Below are 26,590 nucleotides of genomic sequence, written 5' to 3' on the forward strand. Positions count from 1 at the left end.
AGTGCCGTTGAGTCGATTCCCATAAAGATTACAGCCTAGAAAACCCTATGGGGCAGTTCTACTCTATCAAATGGGGTTGCTATGAGTTGAAAATCGACTCGATGGCACACCAAACAACAACAATCCTACCATTAAAAAAAAAAAGAGCCTCAACAATTGGGGCAGTTGCCTCTATAGGCAAGGAAATCAAACAACCAAATATGCTTCTGCCTAGAGTGGTAAACAAGTCCATTTTCAGCAGAGGCATTTGGAAATCTCATTTAGCATGTTAGGAATAATTGTAAGGTGAATTATTAAATGTTGAGTAAAATAAACAATAAAACCCACCACTGGATTTTGCATTGGTAAAACAAACAGCTCATTTGGAATGCACACATTAATTCTCTTGCCAAGTTGCTTTCAATTTTCCAGAAAAACTTGTCTTCCAAGAATCGTAGTCCACGATCAGCCCAACACTACCATCTAGTGGTGATATGTATTTACAGCGCTTCTCATTCCCTAACTCCAGTCCCATTTGCCTTTTCTTTCCAAACTGCTAAGGTAAAAGTAGGTAACATTGGTAAAAGAAAAAGAAAAAAAGGAACACCGAAAAGTTCAAATGTAAATTAAAAGCTTTATTGAATAAAAATGTTTCAGGCTAAGCAAGACTGTAAGAAAGCAGAATATTTTACATCCCTAAAAAATATTAGCGCTAAATCTCTATAAATGCAGTATAAAGAAAAGCCTGTAGCTTAAAACATCTCTCCCCGCCACACATACAATTTGTAATATCAACTATGTACAATAAATGTGCTCAATTTTATAATGTTTCAAAATCTTAATACTAGAAAACCATCCCCCAAAAAAGGCCTATAGTTGGTTTAATTGCACCCTGGAAATGCTGTCTACTACCAAATCAATACATTTCAGAGTTGGTAAGTATTTAAAACCTAGCATCTCAGAAAGGGGACATCAGAAGTGGCATACAGGGCTTGGGGGTCTGAGCTCATGGATTAAGGCAGTTGTTTTCACTATTCCTCCTTGAATCGCCTCCCTGTGCTCTAACAAGGAACATGGTGAACAGCGATCCAAAAGATCCTACAGAAATATTGCAGCTTTCAGTAAGTTATGAGAAGCACAGATACCAGCAGAGAGGAAAGCAATCACTTGGGGTGTAGTCAAATTGGCAAACAGCATAGTGTATTTGGAAGGCAGTGGATCTCTCCAAGCACCAAAGCATGTGGGTTGCTTCTTCAATTCCTTCAAAAGTTGCTCTGAAAAGATGGCTGTGTTATACCTCAATCATCCAGTTCAGGGCGTGATGTAGAGCAGAGAATGCAAAGCAATAAATTCTCCCTTATATATCTGTGTAAGAAAATTAACCTAAAAATTTTTTTTAAAAGGCTAAATATTTGATCTCTCAGAAGACAAATACTAAACAATTGAATTGGTATTCATTAAAAGATTTACAAACTGTGCCCTTTATACTAAAGTGCATTCAGTCATAATATTTAGGCCCCTAAATTCCTTCTGCATGTTCCCTAATTACACAATAGTACTTGTAGCATAACAGTGCACTATTAATTACCTAGCTACTTTAACATGCATTTTGGGAATATAGCAGATTCCAGACTATATCATTTGGAATATTTTCCCCCTTGTATTTATAAAACCTTAAAGCACTGTATGTATCTCATCACTGCTGAAACAGAGGATTTAAGTAATGCTGTCTCTAACAGAACTGGTTCCCTTAAGCTGCAGTATGGGGTTTTTTTGAAGCAAGACCTCTTTTTCAAAGTTACTTCCACATAAATGACAGCTCACCCTAAGAGAACGTGGTTCTGTGCATCACTCTGACAAAGGGCAGAGGCTCACTAACACCAATTCAAGGCCCGGCACCAGTGCAATCTATCATTCTTCATCCTCATCCTCGTCATAGTACCGGTTTCTCTTTATCTGCTCTTCCACAGATAGCTCTTTGACCACTTCTCCCTCCCAGAACTCCACATCCTGGGATTTCTGACTCTGAGTCGTGAATTCTTTGGTGGAGGTGTGGTCTACAAAGCTGGACCAATTTGGAGACTTGGGTTCTATAGGAGACTGCTGTTTGAGGAGGGTTTCATCGTCTTCATCTAAGTTTGCACCATTTTCTACAAGATTCTCACTCCCCATTTCAAAACCATGAACTTCCTCACTTCTCCTCCCTGCCTCTCTTCCTTCAGGTTCCTTGTTTTGCCAGGTTGTTTTTCCTACATTCCCATTCTTCTCTGAAGCTTTGGCATTTTCTACTTGTTTCTTTCCTACTGCTATTCCTCCTATAAACTCCTCACTTTGCTCAGACATGCTCCGGCCTTTCCTGACAGGAGGGGACAAGGTTTTGGGGCTCTTGACAGAAGTGGTTCGAAATGACGCAGCTACAGTGAAAGGGCGGCTTCTTTCCTTCAGTGAAGAAGATCGTCTTAGCTTCTTCAGATCCAGATCTACGTCCTCAGGCACTTCAGGCTTGCTGCTTTCATCCTCGGGAGGCCACTTGGGCTTGGACACTTTGATCCCTTCCTCCAAAGCACTTCCTGAACTGCCAAGTTCAGTTGGAGGTGGCCAGGCAATCCTCAACTTCTTGGTTTCAGCAGGCTTGTCTTCCTTCTCCCGCTGAGAGGAAGCCTTAGCTTCCATAGTTGCAGTCAGCACACCCACCTTAGCAATGGGGGCATCTTCTACTCCTGGGCTCTGAGGAGTCTCTCCTGCATTAGGGAGCTGGGCTGGTCTCTCCAAAGTCTCTTCATTTTCATTTTTGGTTGCCCACAGATCCTTGTGTGGTCTATGCCCAAAGCCTTCATCATAGTTGCCTTTAGATTTAAAGAGCTGATTAAAATGAGGTTTGCAATAGATTCTCCCATGTAGAGATGCATAAGTTCCTAGACTGTCATTAAAAGAAGAAGCATAAAGTTAGCAATCTGCATGCTTTTATTTACACCAGCAGGCTAAAATCTGCCAATTCTAGTATTTTCAGAAGATGCTAAGTGAGAAAAATATCTTTAAAAGCACATCAATCACCTAGGATTCTCTACCCCATTTTAAGAACATTTGTGCTTAAAGCACATTTAAGCACATGCTTACTTCTAGTTCTGAACCTCTGTAAGTCATTCTTCCACCTGGTATATACTCTCCCTTTTCAAATGATTTCACTCTCCTTTGTTGAAACTGTTGAAAAATTACTTCTTCCAGGAAATCTTTCCTAGGTAATTCTACCTAGTTTGGATCACTCATACATTTCCTTAGTATTTATAACTTAAACTTACTTACAATGATATTCCTCCTAGTTTCCCATTTGTGTTATAATTTAAAAGCTTATCTCTACAGGAATTGGTATAATGCTCTGTTATCAGCTGGCACTCAATAAATGCTACTAGCTCTATGGTCGATAGGAAAATGGTGAGCAGTAGCCAGGAGGTAAGGCTTCTCTATTAAGTCAGTGCCGGATAGGACTTTAGGAGATTTGGTGTCTCCTGCAGAGAAATAGACATATGGTACTCAAACACACCAATGATCATGAAGATGGTGCAGGGCTGGGCAATGTTTCGCTCTGTTATACGTAAAGTCGCTGTAGGTCAGAATTGACTCAATGGCAACTAACAACAACAATAAAAACCATAGCATTTTCACAGAAGAAATACAAAAATTCAAAAACTTAGAAGAATGTGCTTTGGGGAAAAGATGAATACAGAAAAACACTAATGAGTGGGAAGTTACAGAAGCATGCTTTGGCTCAATGTAAGGGAAAACTGTCCAGCTAGAGCTATCTAACCCTGGAAGTAGCTGTTGTATGTACTCGCAGAAGGGCTAAGTAGATTCTCGACCATCTTTCAAGAGTATGTCAGAAGGGATGCTTGCTCTGGAAGGAAAGCTGGAGGAAGTGACATCTTGGTTGCTTCCTTCTCTAACATCTTATGGTTAAAATGAGCTAACAGGGAATATTTCCTCAATTTGTTACAATTATATCCATGCTTTGAGTTACTTGGAAAAAAAAGATACATAAAAATAATTTTCTCAGAAATAAAATGAAGCAACACAGAAAAATCGATGTTCTTCAGGGGCTATTATTATCACTTCCATAGTGCTTAGGACATGCTGAAGTAAGGGCCTAGGCAAGTCACCTCTTGAGATTTCTTAACTTTATGATTCTATAATACTGAAGGAAAACAGTCTACTAAATTAAATCACAGGAGGTTCTTTTTTTTTTTTAATCATGGTGAAAATATATATAACGAAAGTTCCAGGAGGTTTTACCTGCAGTCCATATTACTTAAGCTTCAGTTCGAACATACAAATTAATATATCAATGTACCAAGAAGTTCTAAACACTACTATCATTTGATATGAAACACTTGTCACTAAATGGTGCTTTTTACTTTTTTCAAGGGCCTTCAACAGAACACTATTAGTACAATAGCTTTTAGCACAAGTGCTTGAAAAGCCAAGGACTTCCTCCAGAGGTCCAACTATACAGGGATGGCTTGTTTTGGTCTGGCTTACCTAAGTTTGTTGCTGCAATAGGAGCAACGGAAGCAGCTGATGTGAAACACCTGCTGGTTGGCCAGGAGACGCTCCATCGGGTAGACTGTCTTCTGACATTCCACACAGGTCTCTCTCACCGGTGCCTGAAACTTCTAGGAAAAGGACAAGGACAACTTTAACTAGCATAGACAGTAAATGAGTTAGTGATTTGCTGAGATGGGCCCTAGGATTTACTCTGTAGCCTTAAGGTCTTGCTTAGCTGGTCTGTCAATTCTCATAGAAACATTAAGCCTGCTACAATTCTATCAGTTGACTCTTTAAAGCCAAGAGGCTTCCCTGAATTCCTTTCCCAAATTGTCTGGTTGGCCTAAGTATAACAGCCAAAAAGGGCCGGTGGAACTGGGGCTGGATTGCAGAGAAAGTTTTAGACAAGCCAACACACACATGCACGCACACACATACACACACACGCACACACACAATGTTTGGAGAAGGAGATGGGGAAATTAGGAGAAAACGTCATTACACAGAAGAAAGAAGTTTGATTCAAGTGTCAAGAAAAAGCAGGACGGATTATTATAAGAATAGACTCTGAAGGGGATACATATCAAAGGAGAGAAAGAGCATTTGATTTTGGGAATTAGGAAAAGGCACTTTGGCAAACATCTTTTATTCCCCTCTGCTTATAATCTTGACTTGCTCAATCAGCTAGGCATAATTTGCTTAAATGAATCAAAACTGACACATAAATGCAACAATTTATAAAAGACAAATTATTTTATTAAGATTCTAGAAGGAAACCTAAGCCCAATAAAGCTATAGGCTCTATAATATTTTTAAAATCCTGTGGAGAATAAAAACAACGCAATTGGGAGGCAGAGGTCATAACAGATTGGAAATTCATGAATTGCTTGTCATGTGGAATAAAGGTGGGCACAGCTGTTTTACCTAGTAAACCCAATCCTAAAGAGCATAAAATAGTTGGTATTGTAGCACTGATGAAAGCCAGAATTCCAAAAATATTACTATAAGTTTTTACATGATGAGAAATGGTTACATGGCTATGGGGAGGGGGTAGGAAGGAAGGGGTCACTAGTGTGTGACAGTAACCCTTGACCTGCCCTGACATAAACGCTTCAGCCAGCAGATGGGAAGCAGCTTAGGTTATGATGGCCAGGAAGCTCTGACAGGCACCAAGCTGGCCCCTCTGCTGCCAAGAGCAGAGTTGGCTTTTGCCAGAAAATGCATGGTGGTAAATAATGCAAATTAGTCCCCAGGACCTGAACAGTTAATAATAATTAATCTAACATTAGCAATAAGCCTAAACAGGTTATAGGCAAGATAGAATTTTGATGAAAAAACCTGAAAATAAGCCCATAAAAATTTCAGACTGCTGGTTCACTTGCCACGTGAATCACTAGGAGGTAGAGCAAAAAATAGGAATGGTTTTCCAAGTATAATTGGACAGGAAATGAGAGCAGAAAATGAGTATAAAATAGAAGCAAAGATGATGATCTATGTAAGGGAGTTGACTAAAATTAGTGGTAAACTCCCAAATAGCATCTAAGGGATTTAAGAATGAAGGAGCAGAACTGAGTGGAAACAGTAAGCTTATAGACCCCTTCATTCTAGGAGGAGCGTCCTAAAAAGAGAAATGTAAAGAATCAAAGAGCACAGGCCAAACATAAGGGAGGTATTTAAATGAATGAATCACTGAACAGGATTGTATTGAATGTGTTGGAAGTAATTAAGGCATTATTTGGAGCTTAGAATTCTTTTTTTTTTTTTCCTTATATGGACACTTCTGGCAAGATAGGACCTATGTGGAGATAGCTTTGCATAGCTTTAATTAGGTTTTCTCTAAAAGAACTGGGTTCTTGTCTAGCAAGCAGGAGATACACGAACATGCAGGATTGAAATTGGGTATAATAGTACCATTGAAGCCATTGGAGAGAGCACAATTCACATAATGTAAAAGTAACGGGACAAATGTATTTATCAGATTGAAAATCTTTTTTAGCTGCAGGACAGATTCCATATTTTTAACATTTGAAACAGACTAATAAGTGAAGACAAAATAGGAGACATAAATTTCACACGTATAAGAGGAAATGGGCATTATTCTGCTAAAAGGGTGTGTCTGGGGGGACACAGAGAACACCTTTCACAAATACACAGAGGATACACTATAGGTGAAGGGTTCAGCCCAGTGAATAGAAAGGAGAACCTGAGAGAAAGCTGAAAGTTGAGCTCACATTAGGAGGAAAGCGGAAGGCAGGAGCAGAAATTAGGTACCAGGAGCAGGAAGCAGAAGCTGGAAGAGACAAACAGGAACCTCCAGTGAATACACAGCATTTTGGTGTGCTTGGAACTTTTTACTGCAACTGAGCTGAAACTGAGTTGTAGACTCAGACCCAAGAATAAGGGCACATTTTCTTTCTATTTCAAGTCACTCTATTAAAAAAAAAAATTTTTTTTTTTACTCTATTAGTCGTGGCAAAATCAGCCTCACTTATATATACCTGAGGCGGGAACATATTCCAGTCCAGGAGACAGAGCTTTTATAAGCCAGATCCCACACAAGGAGTGTCTCATTAACAATTCTTTAGTGTCTTACCACCTCCCACACCTGACCCACAATGGCCCTCTCTAATGGAGCTTTTACCCACACAAGTGAAAACGCATTCCTCCTTTGTAACATCAGGTTAATAGATTCCTAGTTCAAACAACTAACCTCAAGCTTCTAACTGGCCAGACCTATCAGATTGCCATTATTTTTCTTCATTTCTTACATAAACCCTTTTCAATATTATTTAAGGTTTATGTAGCAGCTGCCCAAGGGCCCCTGTCATTTCACAAAGACAAGAGGATCCCAACATGGTAATATGCCAACTCATGGTGGCTGCGGCTGTGCCTTCCCTTTATTTTCTCTGTCCTGGGCTCTCAGCCACTTTTCTGTAATTGCTCCCATGTCTATTCAGACAACAGGAAGCATAGTCAGTGCCCAAAAATCTCTACCATTATGGCGGGGCTGGTGTACATCCTGCCCCTGCCTTCATGGCATGCTCCGACTTAGCACAGTCGTGAAAACACTGCCAGGATTACAGTGTTAGGTAGTTTTTCTTTCTACATTATATTTTTTGTTACTAAGAGAAGATATATACACATACATTTTTTTCATTCCCCCCCTCCCCCCCATTTTTTACATGTAGGAACTAAAGTACCAGGCGGTCAGAGGCCTTATCAAAGTTCACACAGTCAGTAGGCAGATTTTGGATTAAAACTCAAAACTCCTGATTCACAAACCAGGAGCATATTTTCTAAATTGTCCCAGAGTGTTAAAAAATTTCAGGACTAAAGGAAACTCTTTGGAGAAGAGAAGAGATGCTAACTTAAATGAAAATAATCTCACTATAGCATTTTAAACAAACAACAGTCTTCACTTTGTTTCAAATTAAAATATGCAGATAATATCTTCAGGATACTCAGGAATGAATGAGGTCATATATACATAATTGATGTTCATAAGCAATGTCATGTCATTCCCATATGAGGGCTATTATAGGCCCTCTGTTGATCAGTACCTACTTAAAGCTATTTTTCCAATACATTTGCATGGTTTCATCTACATTATTGCACTCGCTTACGTATATTTTTTAGTCTAATAAAGGCCTCAATTGGAGGGTGTGCCTGTGTAGGGTGGGAAGGGGACAGCAGCTGGCAACAGGTAGTGACATTAACTAGCCCTTGTTGTGTGCCACCCATTTGATTCCAACTCACAGTAACCGCATATGACAGAGTAAAACTTCCGCACAGGCTGTAAATCTTTCTGGGAGCAGATAGGTCTTTTCTCCCATGTAGCTGATGGTGGGTTCAAACTGCTGACCTTAGGTTAGCAGCTGAGCACTTACTCATTGTGCCACCAGCCCTTAGACACAGTGAAATCAGAAGGAAAATCTGTATTTTTGATGTCAGGCCTCCATTCCTTAGGCTGCATACCACAAAATGCCTTTCATTCTCTCTTTCCAATTTGTACAAAACATCTTGGTAATAAAACAAATTTCTTCACCACACAGTAATGGTTCAGCTGGTTCTGTGCAGCCTTAACCCTCCCCCTGGTTTTCTGAGGAACTCTTTTCGAAAGCATTTTGGGGAACGTTATATTTTAAATAGACTGCTTACATGTAGAGGAAAGGTCAGCGCTCCGCGAAAGCGATAATACTGGAGATGGTGAGAAAAGATTCTAAATGCCCTTCTAGCCTAATTCTGATAGCTTTGTAAAATAGCATAAAACCTCCCACCCCGTCCATAGGGGGAGGGCCAGCTGGCAGGGCACGCGGAGGGCACTGTAATGTGTGTCCTCTCATGCAGTCTGCCATGTTTTCTCTCCACAGCCATTAGCAGAACCAGCCGGAGGAAACCTGGGGCTGGGCTGCTCTGGACACAGTGGAGCAAGTGGGTGTTCACCAAGGCCAGTAACATCTCCTTCCCTTTTCCTCCCCTGTCCTCTCCTATGCACGCATTTAAAGGATGGCTTCTCTTGAATGGGATGGCAAAGTATAAGAGGCTTCTGATCTGTCAAAGAAAGTAGAAAGGGCCTGACCCTTTTCACAGGATCCACTGAGATCTGTTCCCAGAATAATACCCTTTCTGAGATTGATCCTGCAATTTCAATTTCAGTAGCACCAAGTCTCACCAACTGAGCTATCTGGCCAGTATTCAAATTATACAAAATCCTTACTTTCAAAGACTAGCACTTTTTGTTGTTGTTACTTTAATTAGCTAAAATTTGAAATGAATTCCATCTCTACCTTAGATGTCCTGTTTTCAATAGCAGACAGACAAGCACTAAGGAACAGTTTTTTTCCAGGAAGTATGGGACCTGAAAATCTACTCTGAGTGAACACGTTTATTCTTAGTTGTATGGAACTTCCTAAAGTGGAGAAGTAACTTTGGGCCTATAGCCATGAGAGCAGTTATGCTAGCAGGTCTTGCTATAAACATTTACTAAAGTATCTTGTATGTAGAATGTAAGGGGAACTACGAGGAAGAGAAAATAAACTGTCAGTAAACAAAAGTGGAGATGTGACTGGGTCCCATCAAGGCTCTATACACCATGACCATTTGGATTTTGGACCACAGACACAAACATGAAATGCCAGGCCAGTACATTCCTGTCTTTAGACAATGTGCAAAACCTGAGGTGAGTGTCTGCTGAAGGCAGGTCTAACTGCATTGCACTGCTGAGTGACCAGGACCAAAGAACTAGGCACAGGCCTGGCACAGGTGCAGAGAGAGCTTTACCTCCATCTTTTCCCCTGGTGTGCCAGGGAAGATCTAAGTGAGATGCACTCCTCGGCACCACCACATCTTTCATCAGCACTCAGACCCCAGGGTTTGTCTAAATCAGGAATGACCTCAAGGGTCCAACCAGTACCATAAGGTCTGGCGTAGCAGTTGAGCGAGGGAAGCAAGGCTCAGTAATTCAAATATACTCAAGAACAGATTTTAGTTCTTAAATTAGCCATGGAATTTCCCCAGACCCCTTGGCTACACAGAATTTGTGGCCAAATCAGATTTACTAGCTGTTCTTGATTCAGAATCACAACCCAAGGACTTGCATCTGAGCAGGGTTGCTTTTGGAGAGGAAATGAACCCCGTGGCATTTGCTACTTTGTTGGACTTCACATGTGGAAAAAGGAAGGGCTGATGACAGTACGAGCAGATCTTCAAGGCCAGAAGAGAGCGTCATGTTGAATACATGTGCAGATTCAATCACTATAACCCAGTTTGTTCTCCTTTTACCTGCTTTCTTTTGCTACTCTCCTCACCTTTCTATTCCTTTTCAATAAACCTCACTTTCCTCATACAGCTCTACTTCCTTTAAAATTTTTATGTTTATCTTCTCCCCCCTTTTTGATCCATTCTTTAAGTCCTGGATTCTTCCCTTTCCTTCTTTTGGTCCAAATCCTCATCTACGTCCTCTTCTCTTCGTCCTTTTTGTGCACTAAAACCTCCATCAAAGGACCGATCATGCACACAGTTGGGAAATATAGGCATGGTAGACATGTGCATGAGGTTGGGGCTGCACAAACCACCTCAACACTAATTCTACCTACTGAGTCTCTCTCAAAAGTCAAAATTTTTGGAAAAAACAAACAAACAAAAAAAAACAAGCGCCTTAAGAGAGCACCAGAGGAGAAAGACATTAAAGAAGTGTGGGTATGTTCAGTTACTAATCCAAATAGGTAAATTAGCACTGTGTTAGCAAAGCATGCAATTAAAACAGGTCAGTTAAGGAGCCTAAAATAAACTTTTTATTTTTTTTTCTGGGAATATAAGTTTGCTCATAGAAAGGGAAGGACTGTTTTTCCATTTTTAAAAAATAGGGAATAAAAGGAGACCACAGATTAAGTAAAACTTTCTTAGGATACAAAAATTTTGTACCTTCTCTAACATCTGATATTATACCCTAGCGTGTTACCTGAATGCTCATTTTTACAGAAAATGAACCTGCCAACCCCATTCCGATGGACACATTCTTTCTTTAAATATGCTAACAACCAATCAAGTTATGGTCAGGTGGCCAGGGAGTCACCACCATCTTTAAGGTGACATTGCATATCTCCATCTGATAGGCTGATTATAGTTTAACAGATGTCTCATATTTCCCATATTGGGGCTTTTACCCATTCACAATTTATGACCTTGGACATTCTTTAAAAAATAAAACTTCTGGTTATTTTCTTTAATGTTAGATTTTCTTAAAATGTCCATCAGCTTTCCAGCTTTCAGACTGAGATATTAGTGAATGTCCCCCCTACCCCCCGGCACAAAAGAACAAGATTTCCGGGGAAAATGACCAGCTTAAGCGTACACTTATTTGGCATTGTCATTCTTAGGAAAGTTAAAGCAGGCTAGTGATAAAAGGTGCAATTCACTCTACCAGTAAACCAATATCTAAAAGATCAGAGCAGAGACGAACAGCCATCATACCTTCACTGCTTTGGGTGGAGAACTTTCAGAAAGGCTGGAGGCTCTGGCATCCGGAGTCAGCTGCTTGGGATGGACAGGCTGCTGGATCTCACTCTTAACCAGGGAGCTACCTGGTTCAGTTACAAAAGAAAAGCATTTTACACATCTCATGAGAAGTCTCAGAAAGGGTTCCTCCCAAAAGCAAAGTTTAGGCAATCCCCGTAAAGACAGGTCTTTTCAACACCAAAAAAAAACACAGCTTACCTGCTGAAAAATATTCTAACACCAAAAGCTACCCTCTCAGGTCCTCTCACAAACTGAGTTCTCAACTAGAAGACTTTCTCACCCTTGGCCACACACTGCGTGACTCCAAACCACCCTGTATAAAGAACCTTCTGCTCTGTAGCATTTGTCATTTTTAAAAGGCTGTTTACAGCTTTTGGTAGCTAGCACTTCCAATCACTCCTTCCGAGGTGCTTCAGCTCAAGTCGGGCAATGGGGGGATACGTGGGCAGAAATGTCATACTCTCTGTGTGTGTAATCTGACACTTTTCTTTTTGATCAGTCTTATAGCAGGGATTCATAGATGAAGGTTATGGGAAAGGGTGCCACAATGTTTTTTTTTTTTTTCCCATAATCATTGAAATGCCACCAGAGTGAGTTATTTCCTGCCACCATAGTCATCCTATAGAATTAGGAAGAGGCACAGAAAAGTCATTTACACAGCCACTGAGGAACTATAAAAATTCCTTAAAATCTAGAGTTGCTAAAAGATTCAGGTTTATTTTTTAAAAAAGTGTTCTGCAAACCTAGTAAAAACTCAGAAACATTTCTAGTCCAAGAAAAATGATTGCAAAAGAATGTTCTTGGATTCAGGCAGGCAAGTTTTTCTCTGCAATTTTAAGGTAGAAAAAAAAAAGTAGGGTTTACCAGAAATCTCTTAGCTCATACTTCTATTTTAGTTGTAGAGTTTCTAGTGTCTAGTAAACTAGTTAGCCTGGGGAGAAGCTAGAAATCCATAAATGTATTTCCAAACAATACACTGAAAATCAGAATCAAAAGGGGACATAGTAAAGTAAAAACCAGAGGTTTCGTCTTTGGGAGAAATGAGGCTCAGAATGATTCCAAAATAGGATGAAAAGGTAACAAAATTCAGCACAGTATTCTTTCAGCAGGAAAACGCCTAGAAAATGGCTAGAAGGTAGATTACATATTTAGATGAGTAGAAAAAAAAAAAAGATGAGTAGGAAAAAAAATTTTTAGGTTACTCAAATTCCAATTTTTTATCGCTATAAATGAATAAAACCCTTCTTGGTCAACTTCTATTAAAATTAAACTTCAAAAAAAAAAGCTTCAAAAAGTTTATACAGCTTTAACCCTGAAAGGGTTTCGTATAAAAGACAGGAGAAGTGCAAGGAGAGAAGCATCAAAAGTATCCATTTGCCCCAAGCAAATCATATTTAATTGAACTTAACACTTCTCTCTAAACAATGAAATGTGTGAAGGGTATGCAAGCATCAGTCCTTAAAACCGAGTGAAGAATTTCATCTGCTAAATTGTTGGATTTGATATGCTACTTTCTCGGTGCTGATAGTAATGGGGACACTCTCTAAAGAAATACAGGATGAGGAATAAGGACCTTAACCTCCAAGCTCTAACAACAAATGCTTACGGGAGTCATCGTCAGCAGGGGAGGAGCGGAATGCCAGGCTATTCTCAGTTGCAGAAACCTACAAAAAAGGGGGTGATTAGGAATCACATTAAAAATAAAAGAGCACACTGCTGTTAATGCCATAAAAACCTGCTGACTCCAGTCAGTCACTGGCTGCCTGGGGGGAATAACGGGCATCAGAACAGCTGAGCATTTAAACAAGAGGCAGCAAAATGTCTTTTATGAGGATATTAACATGCCTCTCAATTACAGAGCAACGTGAGAAACAGACTGCATTCAACTGCCAAAAGTGTGCATCATCTCCCTTTATAAAAGAGCTTCTAAACCATATCCTTTCATTCTCCAAAAACAAAGCAAAACAAAAACCCTCCATCAGGGAGAGCAAAGCCCGCCATAACTCACTCCAAGGCAAGATTAAGTCTTCAAATAGAGGAGCTATACTTACTCTTCCCTCCATCCCCCTCAATTCCTTATATCCCAACCAAATGCATTCTGGTGAAACAAGCTTGCCAGTACAGAAGACTTTTTGATAATTAGAAAACAAATTTACCTAAAACTAACCTTAGATATTATCTTCAAGGATAGTTTCCCTTTTAATCCCAGTCTCCAAATTGCAGCGTTTAACAAGATGGCAGCTCGTATGCGTAGGTATGTATTTTTTCCCAGAAGCCATAAAATTTGAGTAAAAGAATTTTCTATTAGCTTTCTCCCTGCTTTCTGCTGGCCCCTGTGCCTTCCTTGTATTATCCTCCACACCCAAAATCATAAAAGATCAATAGGTGACCCAGTGTGGACCCTTCATGGAATAGTCTTTAATTCAGATGTCAGGGGTTTTGGGGGCCACGCTGAATGAATAAATTTGCAATCAAGATTAAGTTGTTGGCTGACCACACCTGATTTTCAGCACAGTTGGTTTTTCAACCACTCTCTTTTCATGACAGGAATTCTGACATGGCATAAAACAAACCGATTAATAACACCCAACACTTATTGAGTGCTTCCTATGTGCCAGGTATTCGACTAATCACCTTATATGCATTATCTCATTTAAAGATATGGAATAAATTTTCTGAAAGTTTTGTACGGCCATAAAAAAACACTTCAATTCTGGCTAATTAGTCAGTACATCCACCCCAGGATGTTCTTCTCTCATCTCTAATATGGCGGCCTTGAACCTGCAGGGTAAACTTAATGCCAATTATGATATCATTGCACATGCCCAACCAGATGACTTCACTGCAGGAACAACCAGGCCAGAACATGTGAGACTCTGTTCAAACACTTCATTAAAGGAAAGCACAAATTCATTCATAAGAGGAGAAAGGGAGGAACAATACCTTGACAAAATATTCCATTTCAGGCAAGTCTGCTCTAGCATTAACGTCGTTTTGTAACAAGCCAAAGTGCAAATAATGCTTAGGTATTGGTTAACAAAAGCTAGGCAAACAGCTAAAAGGAAAGCAGAGGTTTTGATAAATCTTGCGAATTTTAAGGCAGCCATGGGTTTATAAACCTGCAGGATATGCTCAAAGAATATGCACTATCTTTATCCCCTTTCCTCCCCACCCACTCCCCAGTTTGTGATTCAGCTGCACTAATGCCCTTTTAGGCTATAATTAAAATGTTCTGATCCTCCAGTTTAGCTCAGAGTTCCAGTTTCAAATTAGCATGAAGATAATCAACAAGGAAACATGAAATTAGATCTAGGGGCTATACAGGCATTATTTTCCAGATGATTACTTCCCAAACTCTGCTCCTGGGGTGGATGGGGGAATTTCCATGCCGGGAATATTTTTCTCTTAAAACTTCTATTTTACGGTTTGTAAGAAAAAATATTATTATGGATTAAATTGTGTCTTCCCAAAATATGTGTTGGAATCTTAACCACTGTACTTGCAGATATAATCCTGTTTGGAAACAGAGTTTTCTTTGTTATGTTATTCAGATCATACCCAAGTAACCAAACCTGTTGCTGTCAAGCTGATTCTAATAAAAAGCGACCCTACAGGGCGGAGCAGAACTGCCCCATAGGGTTTCCATGGAGCAGCTGGTGGATTCGAACTGCCGACCTTTTGGTTAGCAGCCTGAGCTTTTAACCACTGTGTCCCCAAGGGTGAGTCCTAAGTCTAATAACTTCTGAGTTATTAGGAGTAGATTAGACATAAAGATATGCACAAACAGGAGAAGACAGATGCCGAGTGAGGATTGTCTATAAGCCAAGGAAGGCCAAGGAACACCTGGGGCTACTGACAAGGAAGGAATCAACATGGCTGAGACCCTGATTTGGACTTTTAGCCTCTAGGACTGTGAGAAAATAAATTTCTGTTCTTTGATGCCACCCACTTCTGTTATAGCAGCACAGGGAATCTAAGACAAATACCAGACATATGTACTTAAAAAAAATGTACTTAGTTATCCTTAATAGCCTCCCATTTAAAAAATGGCATGCCAAGCCTGAGAAAACCGGGTAGCCTAATGAGAGTACACTTGATAAATGACATGTGATCTACAGACTCATTCATGAGCCCATTGTTGCAAGGATGTATGTAATTTTATCTGAGGACTGTGTGATCATGTAATACATGACTGCCAAGTATTTGTCTTATTTTAATATACATTTGTAATTTTTTAAAATAAAATAGTGATTTAATTTTTCTAAAAATTTTTTCTGTTCCATTCTATGAATCGAATTTTGCAGCCACTGATATAAGGCGATTTTTTCTGTGTATCTACTCTGATCCAAGGGTGCAGTGTTATCTCATAAATTCCCGTTAGTATTCTGTTAATACATCACACTTTTCAAAATGTGTTGTAGTCAAGTAAGTTTGAGAACTATTGCTCTTGACCCATCTTTTTTGAAGAACGGCATCAGGAGCAGTGATTTTTTTCTCCTAAGATTAATCACTATAATAGATCTGAAAGCTCTTTCTTCTTATCTTGCTTAATATTTGATCATCATATTGACCAAAACCAAAAACCAAACCCGCTGCCATCGAGTCGATTCCGACTCATAGCAACCCTATAGGACAGAGTAGAACTGCCCCGTACAGTTTCCAAGGAGCGTCTGGTGGGTTCAAACTGCCGGACTTTTGGTTAGCAGCTGTAGCTCTTAACCACTATGCTACCAGAGTGTCCATCATATTGACAGAAAGACCAAAAAGATTGGGTACCGGATTGGAAGAGAAAATGATACCCTCATCTGACATAAATATTGTTACTTACTCAAACTAAACCATTCATCTAATGATTAATGCATAAAACACAATGTGATTTGCTTAAAATCCTTCAGTGGCTTTCCACTGCTGCAGAGCTAGATCCAAACTCTTAAGGGTAGCATAAAAAGCTTTTCAAGACCTCACCCTGGCCCTCACTCTCTACCCATCTCTCATTCTGCCTCTAAGTACCTCATGCTCTATGTACCGGGATCTCTGGTTTCCAAACCTCTGCACATGTTGGGTCTGCCTGGAATGTTCTTCTTTTTCTTTACTCAACATTCTCCTTATTCACTTGGCCTATTCCCACACATTCTTTAAGACATGGCTTAGACATGATCTTCGAGAGGAAGTCAGGTTACATGTCCTTCATCTGAGCCTCGGTGGCCCTGTACGCCCCCTCACCAAACTCATTACATTGTTTTAGGATGGCCGACCTGTTACTGTTGTCTCCTCTTGAACTATTAGCTTCCTTGCAGATAAAGACCACATGGAATGGTCTAGTTTTTTTAAGCTTAGTATAGTGCCTAGCTTTCGAAATACTTTTTGAAAAAAAAGAACAAGATTTTCTTACAAAAAATGTTTTAAATATATACCTAAATTAAAAATATACAAGTACTTTGAAGATAAATCTCTAATCAAAACAGATTTTAGCTCTCTGCCCTCTGAGTATTTGCTGAGCAAAAGAATTTTCCAGTGAAGGCTCACTGTTTGGTCAGCTATACGTTTCAGAGCTCTCCAACAGAAATTATGTGACCTGAAAAATGTCAATCTGTCCTGGCAGCTGTTACCAAATTCCCAGACACTCTACAGCTCTAGAGTTAGGGCTGTTTCTAATTTTAAGTATCTAATTTAGAACACATGCTTCCTTTGCAACTGGACATCAGACTTTTCAACCTACCTTTTCTCCATCCTGATGAGAGATGCAGATTTCAGGACCTGGGGGCACATTCTCCTTTTGTTCCAGTTTATGAGCTTTGATTTCACTAGCACTGACTCTCAAGTCACTCTACAAAACAAAAAAACCTGTGATTTTTTTTTTTTTAATTCTCACCATTCCATTCTCTTCATAGCACATCTATTAAGAAAACTTGGGACATTTAAAATAATTTTTCTTTTAAGACGTGTCAGGTCAGATCAACCCCCTAACTCTCACGAGCAAAACCCGTAGACTAGTGAAATGACAAAAGCAGCTTTGTGGACACATACTTCCGAGTTAAGTATTTGTACACTAGTCTAAAACTGGATGCTCATTAGAATACACACACACATCAACACAGACAAACACATTCTTGTGATTCACTCTTCTAGCAGCAGAGCTTGTGGGAATGCAAAGCTTGTGAGTTTTATCAGAAAAGACCATTCTGGAGCAGAGGAAAGAAGATGCCAAGTGCCAATAATTAAGAAAATATACTGACCATATAAATAAATGCCCGGCCTGGAAAAAGAGACAGGGATGATGTATACATACAAAAACCAAAAATACATTTAATGATACCAGAAAACAATCTTTCTTATGGGACTTTCAAAACATGTTTTTCACATAAAATTCATACATTTTATTAACTACATACCTTATTTTACACCTCATAACAGAGCCTTGACATAAAAAAGCATGGAATTTATGTAAGTATAATCATTTTCTTTTTCTTGTAACGGACAGTTGGGCAGAATATTGAAATTAACTTTATCTATTAGATTCAAAATCAACATATTCCAAACAACCAAAAACCCATTGCTGTCAAGTCAATTTTGACTCCTAGCAACCCTCTAGGACAGAGTAGAACTGCCCCACAGGGTTTCCAAGGAGCACCTGGTAGACTCAAGCTGCCAATCTTTTGGTTAGCAGCCATAGCTCTTAACCACTACGCAACCAGGGTTTCCAAAATCAACATATAGGTAGGTGAATATGGACATTTCCTACCTTTAAACCAGCTTCCGCTGAGTTGACTCTAACTCATGGCAACCCCATGTATGTCAGAGTAGAACTGTGTTCCATAGGGTTTTCAATGGCTGATTTTCTGGAATAAGATTGCCAGGCCTTTCTTCTGAGGCAATGCTAGGTGGACTTGAACCTCCAACCTTCTGGTTAGCAACCGAATATGTTAATTGTTTGAGCCACTCAGGAACTCCTTTTCTACCTGTTGTTGTTTTGTCTGCCATCGAATTAATTCTAAATCAATAGCGACCCTATATGACAGAATAGAACTGCCCCATAGGGTTTCCTGTAGTCTTCTAATAATTTAGTAATCTAGTACTCTTCTCTTCTCTGTGCATCTTTACACATGAGGAGGAAATTCAACAATTTATGGCCACAGGGTCAATGAAGGCAGTGTGAGTGTGACTGGCTTACTCAGGTGTGGTATTCCATATTAAGGCATACAGTTCCTGGAGGTGCATCCATGAGGAGGAGCTGGCAGCCAGCACTGAAGAACACAACATTACAGCCCAACTCATTCCTGAGCCTATCTCAAACCCCAGCCTCCAGAACTATTGCCAGGGGTGTGCACTTTCTTACAACCATATTCTTAAGGCGCCTGAGAAATTCTTTTGGGATGAGATAAAAGTGTACTTTTTACAAGAATTCCTAAAGACTTTTGAACTCTTAAAATTTCCAGAGCAGGAGAACTGCAATGCAGAGACTCTATTAAAAAAAAAAAAAAAACCAAACCAAAACTATTAGGAATGAAAAAAAAGTCACTGAACAGGTTTTTTCACTTAGGGAATGACTTGATTGGAATATTTGTAGCAGGAGGGCGCTGAGGAGCAGCAAAAGGACTGGTTCCACAGATCACCTACTCTCTGTATCTCCTGACCTGCTTTCTAAGAGAAGTTTAAGTTTGCTCATTTTTCACACTTACAGTGAATAATGAGTCTGTGATGGCCTACTTTGCTACTGACTTACACACATCATCTCTTCTAAAACCACAGTGAAGAATCAAGATGAAATCATCCATTGCCCAGAGAATTAGCTACTGATGCGATGGGAGAATGCATACTTAATAATGTGGAGAAAAGAAGGCTTAACTCCCAGGATGCACATTTCAATCTGCCTGAGAATAAGTAAAATTCAATACTATTCTTCCAATTTTGTTAAAAATTTAGGACATCAAAGAGATTAATGGTTTGTAATTTGGAATCTTAGAAGGAACAAATGTTTGAAAGGCACATACACATGTATGTGTGTGTATATGAGTAAATGGTATTTTTTAAAGGTAACTTCAATTAAGCAGTTCTATTTTTTTTTATAGTGTCAGCCTGCCAGTTAAGCCTAGTAGAATACAAAATAAACAGACCATTCTATTTAGAATACCAAATTTTTGTGCTTACTGAGCATGTCATCTTTCTGTCATTTCTTTCCCTTTTTCTTATCCACTATGCTCTCTGTTTAGAAAAACCATTACATAATAAAGATTAAAGATTAAGTAGACCATATAGTGTATGACTCCATTTATATGAAATGTCTAGAATAAGTAAATCCATAAAGACAGAATTAGCTTAGCGGTTGCCAAGGGATGAGGGAAGGAGAAATTTGGGAGTGACTGCTAACAGGTCTATGGGGAAACTCTGGTGTTGTAGTGGTTAAGTGCTATGACTGCTAACCAAAACGTTAGCAGTTCGAATCTACCTTGGAAACCCTATGGGGCAGTTCTACTCTGTCCTATAGGGTCGCTACAGGGTCCCTGTGAGTCGGAATCGAGTCAATGGCAATGGGTTTGGTTTTTTTGATTTGGCTAACAGGTCTGGGGTTTCTTTTTGGGGTGATGAAAATTTTATGGAATCAGATAATGGTGATAGTTATACAACCCTGTGAATACAGGAAAAATCACTGGATGTACACTTTCAAAATTTACATATAAATTTTGTTATATGAATTGTATCTCAATAAAAATACTGCAAAAAGTCCCCACATTAATGTGGAACATATCAAATATCTCTCCGATATTCTCCCTTTATCCCCTCAAAAAACAAAATAAAATCAATGTTTCTGTGAAAATTTATAAAATGCTACTTATTTAACAAAACAAAACAAAAAAGGTTAAGTAGAAGAGCCAGGAAAATTCTCAATGACATTACCGGATGGTAACATCATACACACACACACACACACAAATGAGTGGGGTGAGAATGAGGCCCAGGAAAGCAAAATCAGGACTAGAACATGGTCAGGATTCCCAATGAAGCTAGGGTAAGGTTTATGGGGAAAATAATCATCAGAGGACCAGGGATGAGCCAGGGCTCCAAGGTAAGGGTCTGGAAGACATTGCCTACTTCTAGTGCTCAGTGAACATTTGCTGGATGAGAAATAAATAAATGATGTGGAACACATACTGTATAGCTGGTTGAACTGCTTTGTTTGGACACGGCTGCCTGGTACTTGGCCATTCGATCCTTTATAGAGGTTTCTGACAGGCGTGGGAGCTCCAGATTTCGCCTACTCTCACTTTTCTCCGAGTTGAATGCAGACGATGACAACTGACCTGAAAGCATGCAAATAACATGCTTTATCAGAAGATAAAATGCGATTCAAATGGTTTCAAGATTCTAAATTTTGGGCTATTGCAATCTAATGGCTGATTTCTTCTACTAAAAGTACAAAGAAAGAAATCAGAAATTTATAAGGTAATATTCACTCACTTCCCAACATTAAAAGGAGAACCCCTTACCATGATTAGTACATATTTTAAAATTCTGGTTGATTTAACATGCAAAAAAATGAGCTCTCAATTGCAGTTTCAATTTGCATTTCTTATTTCCTTGATTACTAGGAGGCTGATGATTTTCCCCGTGTTTACTCCTTATATTTTTTTTCTTTTGTGAAGTGTCTGTACATGCTCTTTTCTAAAATAGTAATTCTGCTCTAAAGGCATTTTAGATTACCACTGATAATAAAAGATAACCAATCTTGATAGGTGACACTGCCCATGCATGGAAACCCTCATGCCCTGGATGACTGCGGAGCCCAAACTCTCTGTAGCACTTCCCTTGTAACTGCTGAAAGGTACTCTTTGGTTACCACAGGTTATCACTGACAAAGATGGATTAAAAATACAGATGAGCTATTTGTAGAGAGCAATGTGATTTCAGAATGGCTTGTATCTAACAGAGCTCCTTTTAATTTCCGCCACTCCTTTTTTTTTAAACTATTTTACAAAATTTATTCTGTTGTTGTTGTTGAGAATATGCACAGCAAAACATATAGCAATTAAACAATTTCTACATGTGTAATTCAGTGACACTGATTACATGCTTTGAGTTATGCAACCATTCTCACTCTCCTTTTCTGAGTTTTTCCTCCTGCATCAACATAAACTCACTGCCCCCTGAGAATCCTATCTAATCTTTCCAGTTGCTGCTGTCAATTTGATCCCATATAGATAGTTTTTAAAAGAGCATAATACTTATCTGCCACTCTTCTTTTAAAAGCATTGGCCTTGCGGCCAAAAGATATTGCTACTAATTAGCACTTCCTAGAGGACTTCACACATGGAACTCTCTCCTTACCTGGGCCTATCTCCAAGTCGTCAAGAGAATACCTGTTTTCAGAGATTCTCCTTCCACCTGCACTTGGGCTCTGGGTTCGAAGCATCTGTTTAGAAAACAAAACTTAAAAATACGCTTTGCAGAGAAGATGGGAAACACTTGATGCAATATTCAGAAAAGAGACTTGCAAACCTCCTTTTTAAATAAAATCCAGAAGAGATGAAATTTTATATTGGTTTTTATATCCCAAAGAATTTTCTAGACTATTCTGCTGCCAAAGGGTCGGCAGTTCGAATATGCCAGGTGCTCCTTGGAAACTCTATGGGGCAGTTCTACTCTGTCCTATAGGGTGGCTATGAGTCGGAATCAACTCGACGGCACTGGGTTTTTTTTTTTTTGCTGTTTACAAATACCAACTACTACATATTCACAAGTGCCCAGGGAAAACTAACTCTACGTAGGTAATGTTTTATGTTAATGATCATTGCCCAACTAGCTTAACCAGCAAGTCTTATAACTTAGATTGAACAATTACTGGAAGGGAGTCATCATATCCCAGATGACAATGACGTGTCCCTCCAAACTGCCAAGTCCTGACGGTACTACCTGCTGTTTCCCCTCTCCATCCCACTTTATCCCTGCTGTTGCTGCCTTGGTTCACATGGTCATCACCTTTTCCCTGGACTACGGCATTACTTTCTAATTGTTTCTTCCTCACCTTCCAATCTGGGTTCTATGTTGCTACCAAGGTAATCATCCCATAACAGAAATATGATTATGTGACTTTCCTGTTCAAAATTCTTTAAGGATTCCCTATCACTCCTAGTTAAAACCAAATTAAATTCAAAGTGCTCAGTATATCACAGAAGACCTATTCTAGATCTGGTTCCTACCTATCTAGCCCCTTCTCTGGGAATTCTCTGCCTCACCCCTTACCTCCAGAAAAAGCAAACTACCTGTGAGATCCATGCTATTGTAAATGAGGTTCCTTCTACCCAGATTACCCTTTCGTCCTTCTGTTGTCTAGCAAATGCCTGTTCCTTCAAGACCCAGCTTAAGTGAAATCTCCTCTGGGAAATCCACCTAACTTCTCCTACATAATTTTAGGTAGTTCTTCCTCTGTTCCCACCTCCATTGCAATGCTTATCAAACTGTTGTGTGACTGTCCCTCCAATGGACTGTAAGCTCACTGAAGGCAGAGACTATGACTTCCCATCCATATATTTCCAGCACTTACCAAAGAGTGGATGGTACAGGTTTTTTAATAAAGTACTAGAGTAGATTTCCAATTAAAGATATAAACTGTAGTTTTTAAGACTGGAAAAGTAACTTGAGAGGAAGCTACTTGGTGTCACAGAATGTTACCAGACACAGTGCATGTACACAGTATATCATGTTTGTTCAGCTTGTAATGAGAGCCTTCAACCAGGTCCTATCATGCAAATCTCAACTGATTTCTAGATAACTTGAAGCAGGAGAGATAGGTGAAATCCCATATGATAGGCAAGTAAAACACCTGGCACGCTTTTGAATTCAACATTAATAGTTATTAAAACTTTATATTTAATGGACAGCTAATCAACTTAACAATAAAGTTTAAGAAGGTGAAACTATCATTTAAAAAAAAATTTTTTTTAACCTCTCTTGGGATGGAAAAAAAGCCACTTCAGAAATCAGAGCCAAGAAGTTTGTATCACACTAGTAAGAACATAAACCCAAAAAAACCAAATCTACTGCTATCGAGTCAATTCTGACTCACAGCGACCCTACAGGAGTAGAACTGCCTCACAGGGTTTCCAAGGTTGTAAGTTTTCTGTAAGCAGACTGCCACATCTTTCTCCTTCAGAATGGCTGAGTGGGTCTGAACAGCCGACCTTTTGGTTAGCGGCTATGCATTTGACCACTGTGCCACCAGAGCCCCTTAAGTAGGAACATAGTTTCCTGCAAATTCAGTATGTGTTTAATATAATTTATCTCTAGTCAGCTATTCATATTATTAATTAATCTATTTTTAATGAAAACAAAAATAAACTATTAATTAAATCTATTTTAATAAAAACCACAATAAGCTATAGTGACTCTAACCTTGCCACATCATCCTCAACCCAGTTGTATTAACATCAACCTCGTCCATATGACTCATAACATACTTCTGCTACGGGAGCAGGTCTTGTCTGGAAATGAAGGTCACCAGCCAAGGGGAAGGTTAGGTTTGGCAGGACACCCTCCGTCCACATATTTTTGTTTTGTTTTCAACACATTTCTCATTTGCTGATCATTAAGTAAAGGAAATTCCAAAGATTTATTCCAAATGCTGCTGTACTGTAAGATGATCTCTATAAAAATTAGAATTTCAGGACTCAAAAAGGGAGAAAGCCTGGGAAACAATTTTTTTTTTTTTAAACCAAAAGGGAATGGGTTCTGCATTCTTAATACTGAAGCAACATTTCAAATATTTACTTTCTGTCAAAGGTAAAGTTCAAGTACAATTTCAAGAGTATGCGTTACATGTTGCAACCTGCAGAGTTCAGTTTTCTGTCTGCAGCTCTAGTCATACACCCCTCTCTCTGCCAGGAGCTGAGTCCCTGCACTTGGTGTTGCCGGAAGCAAAACCATCAAGAACCAGACCATATGGTCTGCCAGGAGCAAGGGCTGTCTTTGGCTTTAGATGCACAAAATGCTCCTAACTTTCCCATCTTTTGTAGCTTTTTATTTAAACTGCTGGATTAAATAAAATGAGTATCATTTTAAAGTCTTCTGGTCCTCGAGGTTATCAATATTTTGAATTATTTTCTTTCTTTGAAAATACTAAAAAAGCGTACAAAGTCATATGGGCTTAGAGAAAAATAGAGATGTGTCTCTGGAAGTCAAAGTTATCCCGACATCAGTTCTGAGGAGGACTACAGCTCTGAGATAGCTTTAACAAGATCCCAGGTGAAGCACTGAGCTTTTTTTTTTCTTCCCTCCAATACCTTTTTACCTCCAAACCAGTCAAACATTAATAACAACAATATCTCATATGCATTTAAGATGGAATTTATGATCCTCATTTTACAAGTGGTAATATGAGGGACAGGAAGAAGGAAGAGTTTCCTTTGATATTTCTCAAGTACAGAAAAGAGCATAGGAAGAAGAAAAACAGGTATTCTGATATTAAAATACTCTCTGTTTTTATCACATCTTTATCACATTTCAACCGTTTTTACTCAGACACTCAGGAAGCTTTAATCATTGTAATGTATTAAGAGAAGAAAGGGAAGGCAGGACACTTTAAAGAGTTTCTGGAATTTCTTAAGGCTTGGCCTCACCCCATCCCGAAAGTTCTCTTTCTTACCAACTGACTGTAACTCTGTGTGAACACCCCTTAAACACTCTATGTAAATCCATAAACAAATGCACCAACACGTACAGATACAGATGTATAATTTACTTTTTTCTGGATTTTTTTAAAAAAGAAATAAAATAAGCTGGGTTCCAACTACTGAAGTAACGAAGCAGGCTTCCCTTTTCCTCCATCCCTGTTTTCAAGAAAAATTCTTCTTAAAGCTGATTTCAACACTTTAATTTACCAGAGGTTAAAGACTAGCATTGAGAGCCTCTTGCTTCCCTTCATTTCGTTTGACCTTTAGACTTTGACTTTCCCTGACTCTCTGTTGTTAGTTGCCACTGAGTTGATTCTGACTCATGGCGACCCTGTGTGTTCAGAGTAGAACTGCTCCATAGGGTTTTCAAAACTACAACCTTTCAGAAGCAGATCAACAGGCCTGTCTTCCAAGGTACCTCTGGGTGGGTTCAACCTCCACCAGGTAGTAGTTGAGCACTTAGCCATTTGCACCACCTAGGAATCCTTTGACTCTCTAGTCCCTCCAAAGTAAAGGGTGGAGGAAGGGAGGCTTTTAGGGGAAAATGGGACTTTGCTGAACTATATAAGGGTGGGGGGCAGGGGGTACAGATAAAATTTGACCTTAATTTCTCAAACTACTAAGAGAGAAACATTTCTTTCTCCAGGGGCCTCTTAGAAAACACAGAGCTCATTTAAGAAAAACAGTGAGCATAGAAGGAGTTGGGTGATAGCTCCAGGTGCTGGGATATCTTTACATTTTCTGTATTTTTAAGCTTTCTACAAAGATGTTTTACTCTTATAATTAGGAAAAAAGGGAGGAGAGGTAATACTTCATATCTATTAAATTAATATAAATAAATAAAAATGATCAAACTAAATGCTGATGAGGGTCTGGGAATCAAATATGTCCTTGCATTGTGAAAGTGGTTTTACAAAATAGTACAGTCTTTGAGAACAAGCTGAAAATACATAAGAAGAATGTTTAATGGATTGCATCTTTTGACCACGATAATATCACTTCAGTAATATAGCCCAAAGACAATAAAACATGCATATATACACAAACACACACATTGCTGCCAAGATGCTGAGGGCATTTCTATTAACAAGAAAACAACCTAATAAATAATTGGGGCATGATTAAACAGTATAATGAAATATCATATTTCCATAAAAGGATAACTACATGAAGTAGAAGATATGTAGGAAGGATTATATAAAAAAACAAAAAATAAAGAGCACAAAACGTGGAATACACAGCGACTAAAACCAAAGGATCTAGAGTCTTGTATGCAATTGGTGGTTACTTCTTTTTTCGTTTACATGATGGCTTTTTCTTTTCCTTTCCTTTCCAGCTTTGTCTCTCTGTGTGTGTGTGTGTGAGAGAGAGAGGGAGACTGTTCAGATGAC

General features: G+C 39.1%; 1 protein-coding gene across 3 annotated transcripts in view; it reads right to left on the bottom strand.

Moving 5' to 3' along the window:
* Window positions 1-596: 596 nt before the first annotated feature.
* Window positions 597-26,590, bottom strand: part of LIMA1 (LIM domain and actin binding 1) — a 101,609-nt gene continuing 75,615 nt past the window's right edge. For 2 of the 3 annotated variants that reach the window (XM_049883098.1, XM_049883099.1), the window contains 7 exons: window positions 21,859-21,943; window positions 20,686-20,834; window positions 17,255-17,362; window positions 13,142-13,199; window positions 11,491-11,600; window positions 4,513-4,646; window positions 599-2,899 (listed from right to left, as the gene is read on the bottom strand). In XM_049883098.1, coding sequence (XP_049739055.1) covers window positions 1,891-2,899; window positions 4,513-4,646; window positions 11,491-11,600; window positions 13,142-13,199; window positions 17,255-17,362; window positions 20,686-20,834; window positions 21,859-21,943 — 1,653 coding nt within the window. In that variant the 3' untranslated portion in view covers window positions 599-1,890. Of the gene's footprint in view, window positions 2,900-4,512; window positions 4,647-11,490; window positions 11,601-13,141; window positions 13,200-17,254; window positions 17,363-17,771; window positions 17,792-20,685; window positions 20,835-21,858; window positions 21,944-26,590 lie in introns of those variants that run through there. The other variant, XM_049883100.1, reaches the window with a different exon arrangement.

The sequence above is a fragment of the Elephas maximus genome, chromosome 4 (assembly GCF_024166365.1).
Source record: "Elephas maximus indicus isolate mEleMax1 chromosome 4, mEleMax1 primary haplotype, whole genome shotgun sequence".
Taxonomy (NCBI): Eukaryota; Metazoa; Chordata; class Mammalia; order Proboscidea; family Elephantidae; genus Elephas; species Elephas maximus.